The sequence below is a fragment of the Ambystoma mexicanum genome, chromosome 11, assembly GCF_040938575.1.
Source record: "Ambystoma mexicanum isolate Mex_15411 chromosome 11, UKY_AmexF1_1, whole genome shotgun sequence".
Lineage (NCBI taxonomy): Eukaryota > Metazoa > Chordata > Amphibia > Caudata > Ambystomatidae > Ambystoma > Ambystoma mexicanum.
Window position 1 is genome coordinate 190,129,609 of NC_090934.1, and position 23,908 is coordinate 190,153,516.

The window sequence follows — 23,908 nt, forward strand, 5'->3', positions numbered from 1 at the left end:
GCCAATTCAAGCGAGGATGGCAGTTTGAACAACAGTGTGAAGTGAGCCATATGGGTAAAGAAATCGATGGTAACCATTATGGTTGTATATCCTCTGGATGGGGGTAATTCCACGATAAAGTCTGTGGCGATGATTTCCCAAGGGTGTGTTGGTAATGCGGGTTGATGTAGGAGACGGGCAGGGTTTCTGTTGTCATCTTTGTTCTGATTGCACACTGCACAAGGTTGGATGTAGGTTCTTAGGTCAGCAATCATTTTCGGCCACCAGAATTGTCTCTGTATGAGATGGAGAGTGGTAGGGATGCCTCGATGTTCCGAATGGAAGGTGTCATGGCAGAGATTCATGATTTTGTCTCTCAGCCTTTTTGTGGGTATGGCCAGCCGTTTGTCCTTGAAGAGATAACCATCTTTTGCTATTAAGTTCCATTGATTGTTCCTGTTGTATTCCTTCCAGAGATCGGAAGAAGGTGTTCTTTTACCGATGTCTTCCAGGAGGGAAATTGCTTGTGCCACAAATACGGTATTAGGGAACATCTTCGGAAAGGCCCAGGCTTCGACAGACTCTTAGTCAGGACGCCTAGATAAGGCATGTACGACAATGTTATTAGTTCCAGGAAAGTGATGAATTTGGAATTGGTACTGGGCAAAATTAAAGGCCAACGGGCTTGGCGACTGTTTCCGCATTCCAGGGACTGTAGGACTTGCAAGTTTCGAGGATCTGTTCGTACTTGCACTGGATGTTTAGCACCCAAGAGTAGATGGCGCCAGTCGGTGAAGGCTTGTCGGATGGCCATAACTCCTTCTCCTGGACAGAATAATGGCTTTCAATGAGAGTCAAGGTGCAGGATAGGTAGGCAATAGGATGATCCATCTTGTCTTCGAATTCTTGTTTTAAGACCGCCCCAATGGCATAGTCAGAAGCGTCTGTTTCCACCAAAAAGGGTTGATCTATGTTGGGTTGAGTCCGGATGGGACCTTCAGTATATTTTTGTTTTAGTTGTTGAAAGACCTTCTCTCGAGCAGTAGACCATTTAAATGGTGTATCCTTCTTTAGGAGTGCCACTATGGGATGCACTATGTCAGAAAATGTGGGAATTAACTTTCTGTAGAAATTTGCAAGTCCCAGGAAGGATTGAATCTGTTTCACAGTGGTGGGTGCTGGCCAAGAAAGTATGGAGTCTATCTTGCCCGGATCCATTCCTATTCCTTTGGGGCTAAGCACAAATCCAAGATAATAAACGGTTTGGGCATGAAAGAGACATTTTTCAGGTTTGGCCAGAAGTTTGTGTTCACGTAAATGTTGTAAGACTGCTTTTACATGCTCTTGATGAATCCGGGGGTCCTTGGAGTAAATCAGTATATCATCCAGGTACACGATGACAAAAAGGAACAGCATATCAGAAAAAGCTCTATCCATGAATCGTTGAAAGACCGTGGGGGCGTTGGCGAGACCGAAGGGCATTACCAGATATTCAAAGTGGCCAAAAGGCATTCTGAAGGCCGTCTTCCAATCATCACCTTCCTTTATTCGAATGAGATGGTAAGCACCCCTAAGGTCGAGTTTAGTGAAGATGACAGAACCACGAACTGCCTCCAGGATGTCAGAAATGAGTGGTAGCGGATAGCGGTCTTTGAGGGTACATTGGTTGAGACCACGGTAATCCAGACAGGGCCGAAGTTCTTTAGTGTCTTTCTTGGGAATGAAGAATAGGGAAGAACCGGCTGGAGATTTTGAAGGCCGGATGGTCCCATTTGCCAGGTTGGTATCCAGGTATTCTCGTAGAGCCCTTTTTTCGGGTTCGGATAATATGAACATTCTCCTGAATGGAATCACCCTGAGGCATCTGTGTCAATGGTGCAATCCTCGGGTCTGTGTGGGTGGAAGAGCTTGAACAATGGCTGTTGAAAACACATCTGAGTACGTTTGATAGATTTCAGGTATTGGATAATGTTGGACACACTTAAGGAGGATTGCTTGGGGTTCTGGGAGTTCACTGGAAGGTTTTGCAATGTGTCCTGATACAAGCAGTGGGACATACAAAATTCAGAACCTAGAAATAAGTATCCGGTTGCCCAGTTGATGTAAGGATTGTGCTTCTGAAGCCAGAGCATGCCTCGAACCATGGGGTAATGAGCGGCCTTTATGATGTCAAATCGGAGCCTTTCTTGATGGTTGTTTATTGAGAGTAGTAATTCTTTGGTTTGGTGAGTAATGGGTCCTGAAGACAATGGTCTGCCGTCAATTCCTTCAATGGGTTGCTTTACCTCTTTGGGCTCTCGAGGGATGTTGTGAGTAACAGCCCAGTCGTGATCTATGAAAATACCCATGGCACCGCAGTCCACTAGAGCCAGGATGGGAAAAGATTCTTTCTCAGTAGATGTCAAGAATGTCTGGAGAATCACTAAGGTGTTCTGTCCTGGAGTATTCAAGGAAGGGGTGGATGCAGAGCAGGCATCTTTCTCCCGAAGCTGTGCTCCGCTTAGGATCGGGAGCTGGAGTTTCCCGAACGCCGGGGTGGTGCTATAGGGCATTCTCTCACTAGATGTTTATCAGAGGCACAGTACATGCAAAGTCCGGTATTGATCCTACGGATCCTTTCTTGTGGAGAAATTGGTCCACGGAAGGCACCCAATTGCATAGGTTCTGGATCTGAGGCACGTGGAGCGGGTGTTTCCTTGGAACAAGGGTATTCTGCGGTTGTCCTTGGGGATGTTGTCTTAGCCTTCTTTTTCTCTGCCTTTCTGGCCTGGATCCTGAAGTCTATCTGTAGGGAAAGGACCATGAGGGCCTGGAAGGAACTCTGAAGGGCTACTCTGGCTAGCTCGTCCTTTACCTCATCATTCAAACCCCTTCGGAATAGAGTGAAACTGGCTTCTTGAGACCAATCGGCTTCTTTAGCTAGCTGCTTGAAGCGAGCCACGTAAGTGAGCATCTCCTGACTCCCTTGCTGGAATTCAAGAAGTCTTTCTTGTGCACAGTAGACAAGTTCTGGTTGATCAAACATGGCCTTAAGGGCTTCCACAAACCCATCATAATTATCCAAGAGCGGGTCTCCCGAATTGACTAAGGGAGGCCCATGTTAAGGCATTGCCCGTGAAATGAGATATCATGAATCCGACCTTCGCTTGTGGCGTGGAAAACCAGTAGGGTTTGAAAGTGAAGTGCATTAGGCAGGAATCAAGGAAGGAACGCAGGGACTTGGAAGATCCATCATATTTGTCAGCTACATCCCTAACAGGGCGCTTTCTTTGATCGTGGAATCCCGGGACAGGACAAGCTATTTTAAAGCTGAATTTTCAGCCTTGAGGTTTTGGACATCTGTGCTTAATTCTTGCATACCTCTCATGGGGTCTTGAACTGCAGCTTCCATGTCTGCTTCTGTATCAGGTTTTGGGCGTCTCAATTTGTCACAAGCTTCTCTCTTTCTCACCTGTTTTTCCTTGCTTGTGGTCTTCTTAGATGCGACTTCCTTCTTCCTCACTGTCCGAGACTTGTACAGTTGGAGCGCGAGTCTTCGGGTTCCAGCGTGGGTAGCTGGCTGCCTAAGCCGGATAGCGTTCAGTATCCAGGAATGTTAGCCACAAATCCAGGAAGGAGGAGGAGCAAGTGTCCTACACTCAGAGGATGTTTGAGACACCTCGGCACGAGTGCAAGACGGGGTCCGGGATGTGGGATAAGGCTAGCGGGTAAAAGAAGAATCTGGAGGGGGATTCCAGGAAGTGAGAAACAAGGATAAGAACTGGCGATAGCACGGTTAACAGACTCGAAACATATGTCTAGCAAATCCAAGCAGTTGCGTTGAGATGTGCAGAGCCGCGGGGCGTGCCTGTTTTCTAGGAAGCAGAGTGTTGCGCGCAAAGGCTAGAGTGCAGCGTTCTCTGGGCCGTCGGCCAACTTGGAGGAGTCAATGAGCTTATGCCGTGGTGCATCATGGACCACGAAGTCCAGAAGGGCCGAATTCATTGGTTCATGACACCAGTCTCATGCGAACAAACAAAGAACATTCAAAGGCAGGATGGATTTCATCCAAAAAGCTCATTATATTTCCTGTTGTTGCGCTGGAGGAACACTGGTGCATTATTCAAAGAAGCTTGTTTAACTTCCAACTGAGCCAAAGATTTCCTTTTTGCATTTGCTTTAAGCTCTGCTTTAGAAAACTTCCAATGTGCATTGGATTGTCCCAAAGAATTCTCATGTGCCACATGTACAGCATCTTTTTTACATGGGCCAGCCAGGCACAACCCTGTGCCCTTTCCAAAAGTAGGACATTTGTTGGGGCATCCCAATATGTTGATAGCCCTGGAGAGGTCCACAGTCTCACCACCAGTTTCAATGCAATCTTATCAGCTATGGAAAAATCACCACTACTATACTACAGACTATACTACACTGACAATCCCTAATAAGAATGAAACCAGGTATGTAGTTGTCTGCAGTCTTCAGAAATGTCCATCTTGGGTTGATTAAGCTATGTATAAAGTAGCATTGCACTGTAAGACAGAGGTAATTTTATGGAGCAAAGGGCTTGCATTGGAGCTCATTTGCATACCCACAATGCCTTCCTGATGTAGGTGTGAACTGGAGGTGTACTTCCAGCGATGGTTACTAGGTGGTGTCATGGCATGTGTGACTTGGCTGCCCATATGAAAAAACTTTAGTTGCGAGAGAGTTAAGGTGATCAAATTTAACGCAACAAATCCCTTGAAATTCAGCAGATGTGGGAAGTGAGTAGCATCTTAATTCGGAGTCCTCCCGTTGTAAAGCACATGAGAACATACATATCATAACAGAAGGGATTCACAATGACATACAAATGGAATCATGGGATCTTCAAGTTAAGATGGTACTCATTTCGCACATCTGCCGAATTTCAAGGGTTTTGTTGCGTTAAATCTGATCACCTTAACTCTCTCATAACTGAAGATTTTTCACAGAAAGATTTTGTTGTACTATATTTTCTTAAGGGCCCACTAGCCATGGCCAAAGGCCACGGCCTTCGGTTTCCCTTGATATCCTTGTGAGAAAAAAATAGCAGCTTTTAATTTCTGAAAAGCCTCTCAGCCTCTCTGCTGCAAAGCATCATAGGATATATATTTAACTTTTTGAGGAGCAGGAGGTACTCCCTTCTGCGTCACATATTTTAAAAACTCCTGGATGGATTTACCACAAACTATTAAAAGAAATATCTGCAACACTTTGTGCCTGTACAAAGCTATCCAGCAATATTTGCGCTGCAGGTGGTAAATGATGAATGGGAGTAGGCCAAAAACAGCATTTTTACTCTTCTCAATAACCTTTTGATCTTTTGAAAAATGACTCCCAGAATTTCCAGTTTAGCGGGTCTCAGGATAAACTTTCATTTTGGTAAATTTCATTCATATCTGTCCAGTCAGTCAAAAATGATGTGTTCACGTGTACAATTACATCAAAATTACAGCGACTTTACCTCAGAAATTACTTGCATCGATGGAAAAACAAGATAGTGGTTTTTCATTTCTGAAATGCCTCAGCTTCTTCAAAGCACATTGGGGATATAGATACCTTTTTGGGAGAAGGGGGCACCCCCTTCTCCATCAAATATTTTAAAAACTACTGGACAGATTTACCCCAAACCAGTCTAGAAAATCAAGTCAAAGCTTTGTGCCCAAGTTGTTTCTTATTTTGTCGTTTCTTGCCCTACGGCTTGTCACAAATTGCACCATTTTCTCTCTATGGGAAAATAAATGGCAGTAGTCCGAAAACATTTTTTGCTTTGTTAAATGTCTAGTTTGAGGGCGGCCGTGACAAACATTTTGTTTGGAGAATGTCAACCAAATCCATCCTGCTTGTCAAAAGTTATTAGCAATAGAATTTTGCGAAAAGTCTATGTAGAATGGTGTCACCTTATCTATAGGGTGCCAACCACCACCCTAAAATACGTGTGTATATGTAGTCTAACATCTGTGCATTATGCACCTGATTATTCAAGCATTTTATTACCTAAAAATGAGTGGTCAACGGGGTTAGAAATGCTCTATTACTATGTAACCCTTCATCTAGGAATGTGGAAAAGCTGCTATGAAAATAGATTGCACTATGCATCTCAACGTGAGCTGTCCGGCACTATGCACCTCATTGTGAAGATATTTCAACCTAATATTGAATGAGCTGTAACAACGTCACGTTGCACTTTAGTTCAACAACATGTAATATATGCAGCTATACATTGTATGCACCAAGCTCTTTAATAGATAGCATTTTGGAAAAACTGTTGCTCACAAATTTATGAATTTTATGGTGTTTTAAATTATATGACATCAAAATTGTAATTATACTGGAATGTTTTGCCGCATCCTTGTTGCAATAGAGTTTCTTGATTGTGTTCCACAAAGAGAGATTTCATATGCATTGGGAATGGGATCTCGATAAAATCATTTTTGCGAGCATTTAAAGCTTCAATTAGTAGACTGCTCTAATCCTAGGTGCTGCACTGTCTCATCTCTCCTGTATATGAAATACACTGCGAGCTCAGAAATAGCCGATAGCTATTTCCTTGGAGTCTCTGTCTGTAACTTTTCACCACAATCAATGTACATTGTAGAATGAGCCACACACGGACCATCTATATTAATGCAGGTCGCTACAAAATGGCCACCGCATTCTACTGTTTTCAAAACTTGTTTTGGATGTCAAAAGCAGAAAGGGAAAAGGGACAACAGGAAAAAAGAGAACCATAGAGATTGAGTATTTGTATGTATTTTTTGTCATTGTATAATCAAGTCTGTGTACGTGAACAAGCAGCGAGAGCGCTGCAAAACGCATTGTACCGTGTTTTACTCTCTTTATTGACTACATGTCGAAATAAAACTGGATACTTTAAGGAACTGATTTTGCGTAGCAACTTTACTTAAGGGACATTTCTCTGGCGTTCCATTTTACGTGTGTGTCATCCTCCTGGGAGAGACTTCATTGTTTTTTTCCTTTTTTTGTAAAACAATTTATATATATATATATATATATATATATATATATATATATATATATATATATATATATATATATATATATATATATATTCACTGAAAAGCTTGAGTTAAGGTGTAGTAAAGTTGAGCAGAGTTAACGCAACAAAACCTTTGAATTTCAACAGATGTGGGAAGTTATCACCAGCTTAACTTTGCACACTTAACTCTCTCTTAATAAATAGTTTTTTAAATTAATTTCAGGGGTTTTGCTATACCTTAGTTTCCTCAGGGCCCACTAGCCATGGCATTTGGCTGTGGCCACTGCACATGTTCTGATCAATAGTTTCCTTTTAGGCTCAGTAGCCATGACCTTCAGCCATCGACTGGTGTCGACTGTTATCGACACCACTGACTGCCAGCGAGTATCAGCACCAAAGGCATCCCAACTTTACACGACGCTGAGCCCACCGGCTCTGCCGCTGACAATGACATTTTAACAGTGGTCACCTTGGGGCCAGGGTTACTGGGTGCCACTGGAGCCACGGATGCCTGATGCATTGAGGGGTCACCCGTGCCCGCAGCTGCCTTACAAAACATCTCAAGAATCTGTTCCTAAAATGACTCCGGAAATGTCTATCCTCCTTTTCAGGAGTAGGCACCTCTGTCTCGGGTTCTGATGACCGAACGGTCGACCGTGCCTGAGACTTCCAAGGAGGTCGGGCCACCACAAGTTTCACTGCCCTTTCCCTGAGAAACTTCATATTCATTTTGCTACAGGAACCACAGCCCTCAGTGTTGTGACCGGCACTGAGGCACCCCAAGCACACGTTGACCAGGTCCGTAATGGAAAACTTGGCGCTGCAGTCCCTTCAGTGCTTGAACCTGGATACTTTTGGAGTGGACATGAATCGAAACACATAAAAAAATACACATTCTTTAAATATAACAGCAATCTCGTGAGAGAAAGTTCCTCGAGCAGCGTGCTGAGCATGCAGAGAAAAGGAACTGAGGTACAGGGGCGCAGTGACACAGTATTTGTACGATGACCGGCGTCACGTCCGGTTTCAATGACCAATGCATCGAGTCAAGATGGATCGATGGTCGAGTCGAGGTGCACAACGCCCCCTGTCGAAAGGTTTTCCGAACAGCTGATGCTGGAAGGGATATCTATCTGATGAGGAATCTGCGGGAGAAACGCAATCCATTGAAATCTTTCTTTTGGGCCCACTAGCCATGTCAAACCATTAATTTGTTACCAAAGACCTATTGCCCCCTGTCCAGTATATGAAGGCACTGCAAATGTTAAATCTTTTCTTTTCCAACTCCTTATTCCCACAATAATTTCCAATAACAGAAATCCCTGCCGTATAGTAGTGGCTTGCTGATTCGCAAGATAACGGGAAAAATTATTCAGAATTAAAAAGTATTCCACACCCTTAAAGGCACTCAACATGTGTCCCCCTTCTTTTTTTCAGGTTTCCTCACTCCACTCAATTGCTTTCACTCTCCTTAACCCTCTCCCATTACCGCCTATGACTCATCGCTTTGTGTGCAGCACATTTTTTTGTGAGTGTGTATTGCGGCAATGCCGCTCAAATGACTTGAAATTGCGGCCGTCTTCCACTGATAAACCAAAAATAATCTACCCATAACTGGCTTCACAACCCACGCCCATACCTCCAACATCACATTGTGTCTTCTTTCCAACTCCCCGCCTTGTTAATTATATTGGTATTTATATAGCGCGCCTACAAGCCAGACCTTATAAGCGCTATGGTTCAAAACAATTACTGTTCCCATAGGAGTGACTACATAAACAGAAGAGTTTTGAGTCTCTTTCTGAAGTTGAGAACGTTATTAGACTCTGTAAGGTCGTGGGGGAGTACATTACAAAGTTTGATGGCATCCTTTTTCCTGCTCTAACTTGCATTTTGAGTTCTTTCATTCACTGTGTCCCTCGGTTGAATAAAAACCCAAATAAACAAAATGAGGGACTTGGTCCAAGTTGGACTTCTCTAAGAACCACCTATAATTAACGTAATACTTCCTACCTGTTTGAAATTGAAAGATCTTAGTTTGGCCAGTATTAATAGTATGCTTGTTATGCTTTGTGTACTTTGACATGTCTGCACGCTGACGCTGCAGGCCGATTGGCGTAAAATCTACTAAAACAGGGATGCCATTTAGGGGGCACCAGGGGTCGCAACTGCGACCCCTTAAGCCTCCCTTGCTACCTCTAAACACATTTTTTTAAACTATTTTTAAAAATGTTTTAATTTTTTTTAATTGAGGCTCCTGGCCTGAGGCGAGCAGCATGTGGCTCTTTGTTTCTGGAGAGGCTGGTTTTCTGTTAGCTATAGCCAGTAAGATAGCTCAGTGGTAGAGCGCTTGCTTCTGCAATGTGTGTGTGATCTGCAGGTTGCAGGTTTGAATCCCGGCAATGTCAACACAGCCTTTCTTCCTGCTGAGGTTGATAAATGAGTACCAACCCAGGTTGGGTGATATTGTATGCATATTAGTTATATATGAAGCGCTTAAGCGTTAGTGCTATATAATAACACATCATTATCGTTTGGCATGTGTGCATGCATTCACGTAACGGGCCTATACGCACTGATATTAATGATACATATGGTGATCCATTCTTGTATGCAATGTATATCAATTTACAGTGATACTGTAACCATAATTTTCGTAGTGTACTTAGAGACAACTTCCTGTTTTGTCAAGGGGTGAAAGGTCGTGTTCCATCGCTTATGTGATGTCACTTCGGGGTGGGGTCAGATGACACCACTTCCTGTGATGTCATCAGTGGTCAAGGGTCGTGTGATGTCATTTCTGCTATCCCTGGTATTTTGGTGAAATGACGTCCCTGTAGCAAAACAAGATCATCCGCATACAAAAGGTAATTAACTCGTTTAGCTGCCAAATAGGGGGGAAAGCAACGGGTATGTTTAAAATCATCAGAGAGGTCGTCAATAAAAATATAAAAAATGAGTGGTGCTAGAATGCAGCCTTGTTTAAGGCAGTGAAAACTCTGCATTGTGCTTGAAAGAGTACCAAAAGTGTTCAGTCTAACTCAAACTGATGTGTTAGAGTAAAGAGTGATAATCATACTTAAAAGAGGTTTGGCGCAGCCCAAGTTAAGAAGCTTCCGCCACAGGAGATACCTGTCTACGCTGTCAAATGCCATTACGAAGTCAATAAAAATTATATAAACAGGCGTTGACTTTACCTTAGCTTCCTATTTTAAGAAATTGAAAACAAATCCAGTTCCGCTAGTTCCCGTACCCTTCGTGAAATCCGTTTGATGCGGATTGGGCCTCCCCGAGCCATTCACCCATGACAACAGGTACCGTAACAAAAGTGACGCAAAGACCTTTGAAGGCACATCTAACAGGGCTATCGTGTGATAATTGGTTGGGTCGTTTCGCGGGTCCTTTTTATGGATGGGGACCAGAATCGAAAGTCACCCAATAGGGCAGTCGTCTTTTTGTCTGCAGGATCTTGCCAAAGATTTCTGATAGCAGCCCGGCCCAAAAACACCGGTTCCCCTTCAAAACCATCACTGACAACCCATCCGGGCCAGGGGCCCTGGACGTAGAGCTATGGTTTGTAAGACCCATCAGATGTTCTTGATCGATATTCAAACCCCAAGGCTCTTGGCCAATGGACTCTTTAGAAAACAAGTCTTCATGGGAGCCCCGATATATCAGAGAATAATGTGCAGTCCATTTGGATTGGATGATGGGGTTAACCCGGGACTTGGTTTGTGAGTCAAGGTTAATAATAATCCAAAACGAGTGGATATCCTTAATAGACGTGATACTAAGCATCCTTTGTGAGTCCCTAAATAACTGAATGTACCTATGATTTTGAAGCCAGTTACCATAGGCACTTCTAAGTCATTTTAGCTTGGTTAAATCAATTACAGGGATATAGCGCAGTGCCATGCGTAGTTATCTTTTCTTTCCCTGCATCATCGGGTCATAAACGTGTCTATGCACAACCAGAGGTTTCCTAGGAGGGTGCATCTGATTAAAAACCGCATTCAGAAAACCCACATAGGAATCTTCTTTAACAGAACATATTAATCCATATCACCCACTAGACCCATCAAAAGGCCATTGAAAGACCTTATGTTGTGATCATTACATGATAAACGATTTCTGCTGGAGTTTACCTGCTAAGTTCAAGTAGAGTCTGAAATGATCACTCAGGGATGTGGGTTTTATTTGAAAGGAAGAGATAGATGAGAATATTTCCTGCGAGATGAAAAACGAATAAAAAATATTTCGCTCATGGTCTCTTTCCCAGGTGTGTTGTGGTATCTCGTCTCCTACGAAATTCACGTTTATAATACATAGGTCCCATGCCTCCATCAGAGACAGAAACACTGCTCCTCTCTTCCTCATAGCAGAGTTCACCCCACACGCCTGACTGAAGTTCGGTAAGTGGGTGCACAGGGCATTTAAATTGCCACATGCACTAATTGAACCGCTGTTTCAAAGTGACTGCCAACCGAACAGAACCACTTCTATAGGCTCAAAGAATTTGTCTTGTGTAATTTTAACTGATTTTCAATAGACATTCATTATAAGGGTAGGAGTGAGGTCTAGGAAGACTGAATGGTCCCACTCCAGATCCTCCGCCTGGATAAAAGCATTAGGTTCTGAGAATAACATCACAGAAATGTCCGTCCTAACTCCACAAAGCAGGCCAGATGCTGGGCAGCGTTTTCCCCCCTTATAGGCATTGTTCCATAGAAGAGGACCATCTAATACCAGCAGCTCCTGGAGCCACGTTTCCTGGAAACAAACCCATCTGCCCCAGATGGATCCACACAACAATCTTGGCACAAGTGGGCAAAACCACTGGTCTTCCAAGATATTGTCATGCACGGACAGCGCTTATCGCTCTGGACACGGCAGCGTCTCACTCAGTCTCATGGGGGACATAGACAGCGTCTCGAGTACGGTCCGCGGCAACCCCATGTTCCCCAGTCAGTGTCCTGGAGGCTGTGCCCCGCCTGGGTGTTGCCATGGCACCTGACCAATGCAAAGACGCATCCACAAGATGGCAAGGATGGCAAGAGCGGTCACCTGGCCCAGAATAGTCACATGACACATCGGGAAGTGACAAATCCTTCCTGCATAAAAGTGAACAGCATATACCAGCCGTTGCTTCTCAAGGCTCCTGTCTGGCTCTTGTCCCTGTGCTCCTGTACTTTTGATACTTTTCCTTGGCTCCTGAACTTCTGGCTCTGCTTTCCTGAATTGCTTTTGGACTGACCTCTCAGCGTTTGGCAAACCGATACCGATTCTCTGGCTTTCGAATCCTGCTTGCATTATTGGATTGTTTTTGGATTTACGCCACAGATTCTAGCAAACTGGTGCCTGTACTTGGTTATTTCACCTATTTCTTCGTTTTCTCGGATTGCCCTTGGATTTCATTGCTGCCTTTTTTGCTGTTTTGGATTTTGAACTTGATAAGAACTTTGGCAGTGCTACCCCTGGAACTGAAACTCCCTCTGACTTATGCTGGATTCTCCTACTACTCTGCATCCTGGTAGATGCATCTTTGAAATATCATCTTGGTGCTCTGGCCCCTGGAAGCATAGGTGGGTAAGCAAATGCTGGGGAGACCATCGTATTGCATTGTTAGGAACAGTGGGGAAGGGATTCTGTGATCTTGGTCATAAGATTGTCCTTTGCTTTCAGCTACCGGGACCCAGCGCTGGCGTTTCCCGTTTCACCTCTAGTCCTAATTACTATCTAGGGAGTGTATACTCTCTCTCCGGAAGGTACTTGGGAACACAATATAGGTTCACCTGGGGTTCAAGATCTTGACAGAAATGACCTTGAACTCTCTGCCAAGGTGGCTGGGGTCTGCTACCCCCGAGATGTTATCCCAGAGGCCAAAGATCATGCCAACCAGCTCCAATCCAGGTTGTTGTTATCCCCAGATAGGCCCATCTCATGGTTAGAAACCTCCCTCCTCCTCTCGTAATCCAAAAAAACATTTCATTTGAAATCCTGGATGAGGGGCCAAAAAAGAGCTGCCCTTTCCTTTCAATGCCTCTGCTGGGTGAGCGAGAGGGAGGTTTTGAGATAAATGGATTCATATCGTAACTCCATACACTGATGTAATCGGAGGCTGCAAAATCTGTTTTGAAACCAGGTGCGAGTACAAATGTAGGAAGACCTTATGCAGCCGTTGGTCGTCCCAAAACTCCACCTGGATAATTTCTCCTGAACTAATGTAAGATAGCGATGGGACTTTTCTCAACATGCTAAGGATATTCGCATGGTTAAGCAACCAAAACGTCCCGATCCGGGATAATTTATTTCAACAAAAGTTGGTTACGGGACTGTTCAACCATTGGCAGTCTCCCCCGAACCCCATCGATGCCTCATTTGGCACACAAATTGGTCCAATCATTTGTCTCCTCTCCTCCAGAGTGTGGAAAGTGGGTCTCACAGGGCCGTGCTCCGACCCAGCCGAGGGACAAAAGGGCGGCAGTGGTAATACAGGTTGTATTTCACCCACCTCTTCTGAAATCACCCCCAAGGTAGCCATACTCGGCCTGGCCCCCAAGTTTAACCCAAACCGTGGCCTGAATTCAACAGCAGAGGGGTCTAAACACACCAAGACCTTGGGCACCTCGACTGTGCCTCAACCAGGGGAATCAAGTGAATCCCTCCATCGGGTGTTACTAGTGTAGAGGACGAAGCGCTTCAGTCTGTCCCATATTCACTACTGTTCCCCTCTCTGACACAACACCACCAGGGAAAATGGGCCCAATCTGATAGTCTTGTTCCTCCAACATCACAGTTTCATCTGGTAGGGCAGGGCCCGGGTAAGACTCCAAATTATAGCCAAACTGAGCAGAAGGAGCCTGTGGGAGATAAGCTGTCGCAAAAATGCTTGAACCCCTGGAATGTTTTTTTTATCCATCATTTTTTAAAAATATTCGACCTCCTCCACCCCCTTCCTATTTTATTTCTTGTTTGTCTTCTGCTGAAAGATGGGAAACTCATCTCTTGCATTACTCCCACCGTCTCCCTTAATTACAATCACACCACATCCACTTCCGCCCCTTCAACAAGCAAGTCCTCTGCCACCTGGAACACACTAGGGCTTGCGGGGGATTTGATGGGTTGTGGGGCCTAATAGGCAGAGAAGCCACTCTATTCTGCCAAAGGCAAATTGCAAGCGGCAGGAGAATCCTTGACAATTATGGCCCCTGACACATCAATGCAGTCAGAATTATTACTGTTACTAGACATACTCACAGGGGTAACTACCGGCGGGGCTATTCTACCTGAAGAAAGACCCACGCCCTCAACAATCCCCAAGCAATGGCGATTACAATGGCCGCTATTTCCTCGCTTGTTGATGAACTTCTCCCCCTACCCCCTCCCCCTTGCACTTAGCACCTTGTTGTGCACTTGCACGGTAGGATTGTCACAAGGCCAATATAACTGTTTTTGTTCTTCTACTTTTTTGATTCCCATGGCTCCCCCCCTTGCCCTCCCATCTTGTCTTGTGGTACGTGAATGTCTAATAGATAAATAAAGATAACCCTCAATATAGGTGAATCTCATTCAAGCAATTTCAATCCTTTGCCAGCTGCCCCAAGACACTGCCCACCCATTTGCTGCCATCAGTCAGGGCTTTAAGTGGCAAGTTTAGATTTTTCTGCAAGGTAGAGAGGAGGCTGGCTTCAAGCACAGCCTGGAAATTAGAAACACACTCTTTCGGGTGTGTGGTATTCCCAGTGGGTAGGATGGCTGAGATCTCGCCGAAGTGTAGAGCTGATGGCACAAACGGGCTCAAGTCCTCGATCGGGTTCAACTTGGTACCAACTATCGGCTGAGTAGAGTGCCCAGCCACCTCACCTTTTGCCCATGGCTTAGGCAACCCAGGGCCGTTTTTAGTGAAACTCTGATTTTGCATGCACATTCCTTGTTACTCACTTTGCAGACGTCTGGCGTTTGCTTCTTGCACAGCCTCACATCACAACGGATGTACACTTCCGGCATGTCTTGGAAGACGAAGGTGTCCATCTTAAATCTGACTTCCAGGGACTGGCCGTTATGCATGTACTGTGCGTTGACGTCCTGGTTCAGTGCGCAGCTGAGAAGAGAAGAAAAGGCAGCGGTTACACCAGACTTCACAATGGCTGCTTTTATTATTACTCTTTAAAGTCTGCTGACTCCCTGAGCAATCCATTTGCCCTCGTGAGGCACGTGGTTAGATGACGTTTTTCACCGTACCGATGAGTGCAACAGTTTCTTAATCATTTGACGCATCTAAATTCCATAATCTGCAAGAGAGAAATCTGAGGATTTTGATAAAAAGGTTGTTTTAACAGATAAAGAATGGTCCAGCATTTGAACACCCTTCAAGACAGTTGTGCTTTTGAGAGGGTGCAAAGGAGAGACTGTGCAGCAACTCGTGAGAGACAAACTCATTGAGGAGGACAGTGCTCCAAGGAGTATCTAATTTCCAAAGCATGAGATTATGTGCTAAGGGGAGCGATTCAGACAACCAGTAGTGACTCTCTGCCCAAAGAGTAAGACTTTGAGTGAACGGAGGATAGCACTGGGGCAAGGCGCTGGTCTTGTAAGCAAGACCACGCAGAGCAAAGGAGGTTCGAATAAGAAACCAATAAATACAAATACTTTACACAAGGCCCACCCAACGAATGAGACCATCTCCCACGGAGTAGCACTCGCATCTGAGGAGGAAGGCCTTTCTGTAACAAAGGGGTCCGTAACCTTTGGTTCTCCAGACGTTTTGGAATACAAGGTCCATAGGCACTAGCTAGCACAATACATGTTGAGAGATCATGGGAGTCATAGACCAGAACATTTGAAGTCCACAGATTGCAGTCCCTGCTCTGAAGCATGAAAGTCATGCCCAATGAGTGAGATTGTGTCATAAGGTGTGGGACTCACTGTGATAATGATGTTCTGCAAGGAGGGAAAGACATGCACGAGTGTCATAAGGTGTGAGACACACTCCCAGTGATGAGGATGTGATCCAAGGACTGAAAGCCATACCCAATGAGTGAGACTATTTTACAAGGTAAGTGTGTGAGAGAGCCTTTCCACCCGTGAGTAAGGGTGTTTTCAGCAGTGTGAGTCAAACCCAATGAATGACAACTGAGGTGGTGCCGTCTTCTACTATACATCACAGCTTCCTGCCTCCTCCCACATATTCGATTTACCTGCACCCTTCAATAATTTTAAGGCAATCCACAAAGACTTGAATATCAGCAGCAGTAAAAAAAAAATTAAAAAGGAAAAAACGAACATAAATCTTACAAGTCTCATTCAAACAAAGCCAGCTGAGCCTTCGTGGGAGCACAGTCAGTATTATATAGGAAAGAAATTGGCAAACGTGTCCTAGGGAATCCAGGGGCACAGACGTAGATAAAGAATACATTATTTTATATTGATTGAAAGACAAAGACGTACGCCATAAGAAAATCTGCAGTTTGCGTTGCCTCAGCAACACTTCTTCTTGGACTGTCATCTTGACAGATGCAACACCGTGACTTAAATTCAGCCCATCTGTGGCATTACCAACATGTGTACATAATTAAACAATAACATCCCAAACTTAAATAGCAGCAAACGCCTTGATTATCAAACAAAATGCCAAAATGCATGAGATTATTACAATTGGTCAAATAAGACACAACACAGCACACTAGTGGGCATATCCTCGATGGACGAGAATTATTAAATAAATGTCAACTAAGCAAGAAGAGAGTGAAATAAATCCCTTAAAGCTTACACACTGTGGAACAAGTAAATCTCCAAAGAACCCCTCGGGGCAGCCCTTCACCCTGAAATCAATAACGAATCTCTGATTGCTGAACTCTTTCTCTTTTTTGTTGCAGGTCTGCTGCAGGCCTTCATCATCTGTTAGGAGGAAATGTGTGTCTTATGGAAGGATACATTAAAAATTGCTATACTTGAAATTTGGCTAGAACAATTGGTTTCTCGCAGTGATCTTTTTAAAAAAATACTTTTTGCGTTGTTTTGCTAGTTTGATTACATTTTTAGCCCAGACTTATTTACAAATCATGGTGGCAGCTAGGCTCCTGTCAGATGAAATTATGCAACCGAGAGTCCTCAAACTTCAGACATTGAGGACTAGTAAGTCATATACCAAAAAAGATTGTTCCTGCTATATCCATTCATATTTTTTTAAGCATTTATTCAAAAGACACACAATCCATTCAATTTCATGAGAAATATATAGACTGGGCTATTTCTAATATACATTTCACAAAAAACATCATGACCCACAAGAGTAGTGGTTTATACAAATTGTGCTAATTTAAATTGTGTGTGTTTATGAATAGATTGATTCACCCAAGGACTGTGTCAAAAGGATCAGTCTCTTTATGACTCAGCCACCTGTGATTGTTTGTCAGCATATGGTCTCCATGACTAGTGAATGTGTTAGGTACGGAAGAGGGCGTTTGCAAAGAAGACTACACCATAACCTTAATATAACATCGACCGATATTCCTATGGACCACTGTTGGGTCTGGGGATTACTGATTTGCTGTGTTCTAGAGAGTTATAGAACAGTTATAGAATTGCCAACTTCACTTATTTATGCAATTGCTGCTTTATGTATTTTTGAACATGCATGCACTTTATCTTTGGACTGATTCTCCTATGGACCACTGTTGGGTCTGGGGATTACTGATTTGCTGTGTTCTAGAGAGTTATAGGACAGTTATAGGATTGCCAACTTTACTTGTTTATGCAATTGCTGCTTTATGTATTTTTGCACATGCATGCACTTTATCTTTGGACTGATTCTCCTATGGACCACTGTTGGGTCTGGGGATTACTGATTTGCTGTGTTCTAGAGAGTTATATAACAGTTATAGAATTGCCAACTTTACTTGTTTATGCAATTGCTGTTTTATGTATTTTTGCACATGCATGCACTTTATCTTTGGACTGATTCTCCTATGGACCACTGTTGGGTCTGAGGATTACAGATTTGCTCTGTCTCAGCGAGTTATAGGACAGTCATAGGATTGTAAATTCCATGAATTCATGTAATTGCTGCTTCATGTTTGTTTTTGCACATGTATGCACTTTAGTTTCGTGACTATATGTTTTGTCAGTCATTGCGATGACGATCTGTTGTGTATTAAGTGTTTGGATGTTCTTATGTGATACAGTATACACTAGCACTTTAGGTACTAATGAACCTTAGGGCTGTGTTTTGTTCTTTGGGTATATGATGATTTTGGGAAATGTATATTAGAAATTACTCAGTTTATGTATGTCTCATAACATTTTATTGTTTGTGTGTCTTTTGAATAAATGCTTTTAAAAAATACGAATGGGTATAGTAGGAACTATCTTTTTTGGTATAAGGCTCTTGTCAGAGGGCACACTGAGCTTTCCTCTTTGGAAGAGAAGCTTTCCCTCGTGAAATACATCTGCATGCTACGAGCATCTGCCATCAGAGCTGGGAGTGCCTTTCTCTGGTGGTCTCCCTGTTCTCTGTCCAAGGGATGTACAGAAGGGATGCATTTGCTCTCCCACTTGTCTTTGAGGGACGTGTTAGTTTGTTAACTCTTGCCCCGTGTGAGATTGACAGGATCGGAGTCTGATCTCTGCAGAGCCATTCTTGACATTCCCTCTTTTCCCCACATTCTCTCACCTGCAGTAATCCTGATCTACCTGTGCCGACCCTCACATGCTCCTAGAGCCAACTCATAATATTAAAGCTGCAGTCTGCTCGGGTGCAGCTCATCTCATCCGTTCCTTGTCAGACCAGGGCCCTTCCTCCATCAGCTCCTATAAACAAATGAACCCACGGAACGCCTATTTTTTCTAAGAAACAACTCTAGAACATTTCAGGATGATTCGGATTGTGGTTCAAAGGGTGGATCACCAGGGGTCAAATATTTTATCAATTCCCCAAGTTATTCTTCTGGGGAAGAGATAGTGGAAGAGCATTTTCCCTAATTTTCCTCAAATGTATTCTCCCACTAGGGATCCATCTGCTTGCCAAACAGGGAGGAAGGAGTAGGTCCAATCCTAATAAAGAGATACATTATTCAAAGAAATGCAACTTCTGGAGAGATTTCACATCCAAATGAGCTTCCCTTCTTTTCTCCAGAGTCCCTTAGACATCAGCATTCCAGAGATTGTGGCAGGTCTATTATTTCAGCACTACCAACTGGGTTAGCATCAGGGGAGGTTCATGGGGTTTTATATGCTTGACTTTCCTTTGCGGTTTACAGGCTTCAAGTTGGTTTTCGCCATGCCAAAATCAGGTTTATTTTTCAGAAGAGCTATATTTTGATGCAGAGAAGACACAAGTAAAACAAATGCAAGAGTTAATCTCACTATCACAGAGCAGGGTACTAAGTAGAGTTTCTTCCCTTGCAGGTCCGGAGCATAATGATCACAGTCAATAATAAAACAAGGGTTGGTTCGCACTAATCAACCTTAAACCTTTCAGCAGCTTTTGTTTGCTTAAAAGCATGTCACGATGGAAAGCACCTTTCTGCTCAGAGATGTTCTGCCCTAAGGAGGCTAGTTGGAAAACATGCATCTTAAGGATGCTTATCTGTCAGTTTCGAGTGATAGACGATGACAACTGCAAATGGCCCTGGTTTCTTTGGAATGGAGAGAATTGGAATGTCACTCGCTGCCCTCTTTGAAATGTACATCACGTGAAGACTTCAGCAAATGGTGCCTAATTCTTAGAATTGCAGCTAGGGGGACTGCTGGAGGTTCATGGGAGATGTAGTTGTATCAGGGTTTGTGAACTTTGCTCTCTTTTATGTGATGTTGTTTCATTTGTTTGGCATAGTCAAGAGAGTTTGCATATCAATTCACACCTCAGTGTCGGTAATACAGTTGTGACTTTCCTTCAAGTGCCACTCTGAAAATCAACAATATGGTTTGTATCTAGCAGTCCACAAACATATTGGACAGCAGTTACACAGTCCTGTAAAGTGAGTGCAAGTTGTATAATTAGCATTAGCAGAGTTAGCCGTTGGTGGAATGTTACTGAGGTATTAACTGACTAATAATAGGAGATGGTCTATTTCTGGGGGGAACAAAATGCACTTTGCATTTGTGAATGTATGTTGTCCGTATTGGGCCTCATTATGGGTTGGCAGTAACGGAATTACCTCAATTTTTCCTGCACTGACAAATTACATGTTTTGTCGTAATTATCACCGCCAGCCACCAATTTTGGGAGGAAAGTGGAGGATTTACCTCCAGCTTGATGATGGAGGAATAACATTGCCTTACCATCACTTGTATTCCTGTGGTAAAGCCATGGACCAAGTAACGGTAACACATTTTGGCAGTATTTCAGCAGATTTACCGCCATAATACTGCCAAACTCGGAATGAGGCCCATAATGTCTTCAGAGGACTTTCTACTAGAACTTGAGAAGTTTCGGTAAGGCCAATGATGGAATAAAACACATGGGAATGTGTCTCTCTGATATGAAAACACCATCTCTTGTGTGTTTCCAAACAAGTATGAGAAGACACGTGACCTGCTACAAGTTCCATGAACAGACCTATGCTCCGAAAGAAGCACGCCTCCCCTCTTTAACTCCCCATTCACCTCATTCCGAGTTTGGCAGTATTCCCACGGTAATTCTATGTAAATACTGCCAAACTCAGTTACTAATACCATGACTCAGCCTGGTGGATATACTGCTGAATTATGAGTGGCAGTATATGAATGTTAATCCCCATTATTGGAGTCCAAAGGATTCCAATAGAGATTTGGCAAATTTACCACCTGTGAGTAATTGACCAATCTTTGAAGTTAAAACATAGGATTCATCTTCAGCGTTTGCTGGCGCTAAATCCCCTACTTCAAGGACAAGCTTTCAATTTGGCGGTGCAGTAAAGCTGGCAATAATTCCATTCCTGCTACAATAAAAGTGCTGTAAACTGAATTACCACCTGAAATGCCCTGCACTGCCAAACTCGCATTGATGCATAGATGGATGAATTCATAATCTGGGGATGGTGAACAATGCAGGGACTAAAAGGCAACTGGCAGAGTAGGCTTTCTGAACACTGAGTGGGTTCTCCATAGTAAGCAGGATTCTGTAACAAGTCTGAGCTGTAGACATTGTGGTTCAGAGCAAGCACTTGGCTGCAGTTAGAGCCCTATTGTTTTGTCATGTTTTTTCACTAATGCCCTATTTCTTCTTTACTCTTCAAGGTGTGACCTTTTAAAGCTACACCTTTGCAGCTATACAGATCAAAAGTGCAAGGCAGTGCTTCCCAGTGAAATTCTGCACACACTCATCTGCTTCTGTCTTCATTCTTATGGACTGATACATTGGTTATGTGCAGCACCTTTCAAATCACCAATAAATAGACAAATAACATAGTCGTGTCCAGCATTTTCATTCTGCTCATGTACTTGTTTTTCTTTTTACACCGGCCATTCAGCTCATGATTCCCTGTTGGAATCTGTGGCTTCGCTTTCATTGCATTTGATATTCAGAGAGATTTTAGTGTCCGCCCTCCATTAGGCATAAGCCACTGCTATAGTATAATGATAAGTGGGACAGGCAGTGTTAATGGTCACTTACCCGTCTGTAATTAAGGGCACACCATTGGTGTCATAGGAAGCACTGGATGGAGCCGCAACACAACGTTCTGCCCTTAATGTAAAATTGTCTCCATCAGCGAATGTAGTCATGATACCAATATAGACTGGAGAGCCAACAGTCAGTTCATCGCCTACTTGGTATGGAATGGTAAACGCATCGTTGGTATAGGCAGCCATGGTGGCTTGAGCTGTTCCGGTGCCGTTTATAGCTGGTAGAGTAACAGTTCTAGAATAAAAATGACATAAAGACAATAATGATCAATCGATTGTTATATACGTTCCGAATGTTACTCTTTTTACTTGTCAAGCAGGATCTTTAAAAAACGTACACGAGCCGTGTGACTACATATAGGATGTGTAATGAGAATTACAGGGTTGAAAGTCTTTCTATGGAGATATTGTTATTGATTTTTAAACACATGGGAGACAAATTCAAAAGAAATGAGCATTGGCAAAGCCATGCGTTTTGGCATTTGTAGTTGTTTATTGCATTTTTCATTTAGCATGGAAGGAATGAGGAGTGACAGCACAAGGAGGAAGAAATGACAGCATGGGAGGGAATGGATGGCCGCACCACTTGATGAGGGAAGCACTGTGAGGGGAGAAATAAGAAATAAATTACAGCACAAAGGAAAATTAATAAATCCAATAGATGAAAGCTATGCCACCAACGGTACAGAGAAGCATTGCACAACATTTGAAGGAAGGAGGGAGCCCAAATTGGGGGAAGGAGTGACAGCGCAAGTGGGCGGAAGGATTGACAGTGCAAGGGGGAGAGACAGGGCAGTGGGAGGAGTTAAAGCACAAGGGGGCAACGCAACGGCGAGGAGGGGCATCGCAAAGGAAGGAGGAGGGGCACTGCAAGGGGAGGAGGAGGGACAGCACAAGGGGTAGAAGGGGCTGTTCAAGGAGGGGAAAGGAGCAATAGCACAAGGGGAAAAGGAGCAATAGTGAAAGGGTGAAAGAGCAACAGCGTAAGAAGGGAAGGAGCGACAGGGCAAGGAAGGGAGGAAGGACAGGGCAAGCAGGAAGGAATGACTGCAAGGGAGGGAGGAGGGACAGTGCAAGGGAGGAGGGACAGTGCAAGGGAGGGATGAGGAACAGCGCAAGGGAGGGTGGAGGGAGAGCGCAAAGGAGGGAGGAAGGACAGCACAAGAGGGAGGAGGGACAGCACAAAGAGGGAGGAGAGACAGCACAGAGGGGGAAAGGAGCAACAGCGCAAGTGGGGAGTGACAGCTCCTTTGGTTGTAGTTGTCCTATATTGTAGTTTTGATCTCAATGTGATTTCTTATAAGGACACGTATGTTGTCAGTGATATTGTACCTCGCCAATGAACTACAGCCTGCAGATGTCCTCACAACTTATTTTATTAGAGAGGTGCAGTACCACTGACAACATACAGATGTCCTCATCAGAAATCACATTGAGATTGGAGTTGTTCCGTACCAGTTACAACACAGAGATGTCCTCATGTGAAATCACATTGAGATTTCTTATGAGGACATCTGTAGGTTGCCATTGGTACTGCAACTCTAAAAAAAATACACAAGAACCAGAGAGACAGGAAATAGAAAGGTAACAGGTTGTGAGCAGGAGAAGATATTTTCAATTGCATTGCATCTCTCCAATGAACTACAACATACAGATGTCCTCACAACCTATTGTATTGGAGAAGTGCAGTACCAATCACATCGAGATGTCTTATGTGGACAGCTGTTTGTTGTCAGTGGTACTACACCTCTTAATCAGTAACTGTATCCAGAAAGGGAAACCTACATGTAGCCCAACAGGCCCAGGAAAGTAGCCCAAATATAGCCCAACTCCCACTGGCTGTGAAAATAAAGATCACTACACGCCCCAGCTTTGAAAGTGACACAGACACATGACAAGGTACAGCACTCCTGATCTGTAGAAAATGTGTTAAACAAGCCACTATTCGATTACATCAGCGTAATGCAACAAGAAATAATATTTAATGTGTCGGCCCGATCATGCCAGACTACAAGGAGTTTGTTCTTGGTTGGAAACGGCTGAGTGCGTGGTTCTTAAACATTCTAGCACAATTAATGTAACGTCATTGTCCACAAAGCACAGATTATTCTGTGCATGCTACATAATTGAACACAAAATAACAGATAGGAAGTATTTTGTAGAACTCACCACGCAGGGCGCCATTGCTCATTGTACCTTTTGTTTAACTTTGACCAGACGAGACTAACATCTTGCGCGCACGTCCTAATGACCTTTTCTCCCTGTCTTCAGTGTATGTATGTTGGAGGATTTATAAACTCCAATACACTGAAAAACGTGTTG

At 43.7% G+C, this 23,908-nt stretch overlaps 1 protein-coding gene across 1 annotated transcript in view; it reads right to left on the reverse strand.

Annotated features, from left to right (window-relative positions):
* The window catches only part of LOC138503213 (pancreatic secretory granule membrane major glycoprotein GP2-like), a 310,155-nt gene that overhangs the window by 22,522 nt on the left and 263,725 nt on the right, over positions 1 to 23,908 (reverse strand). Inside the window, exons 7-8 of the mRNA XM_069622798.1 lie at positions 21,576 to 21,821; positions 14,924 to 15,083 (exon numbers count right to left, since the gene is read on the reverse strand). Of these exons, the coding sequence (XP_069478899.1) occupies positions 14,924 to 15,083; positions 21,576 to 21,821 (406 nt within the window). The remainder of the gene's footprint in view (positions 1 to 14,923; positions 15,084 to 21,575; positions 21,822 to 23,908) is intronic.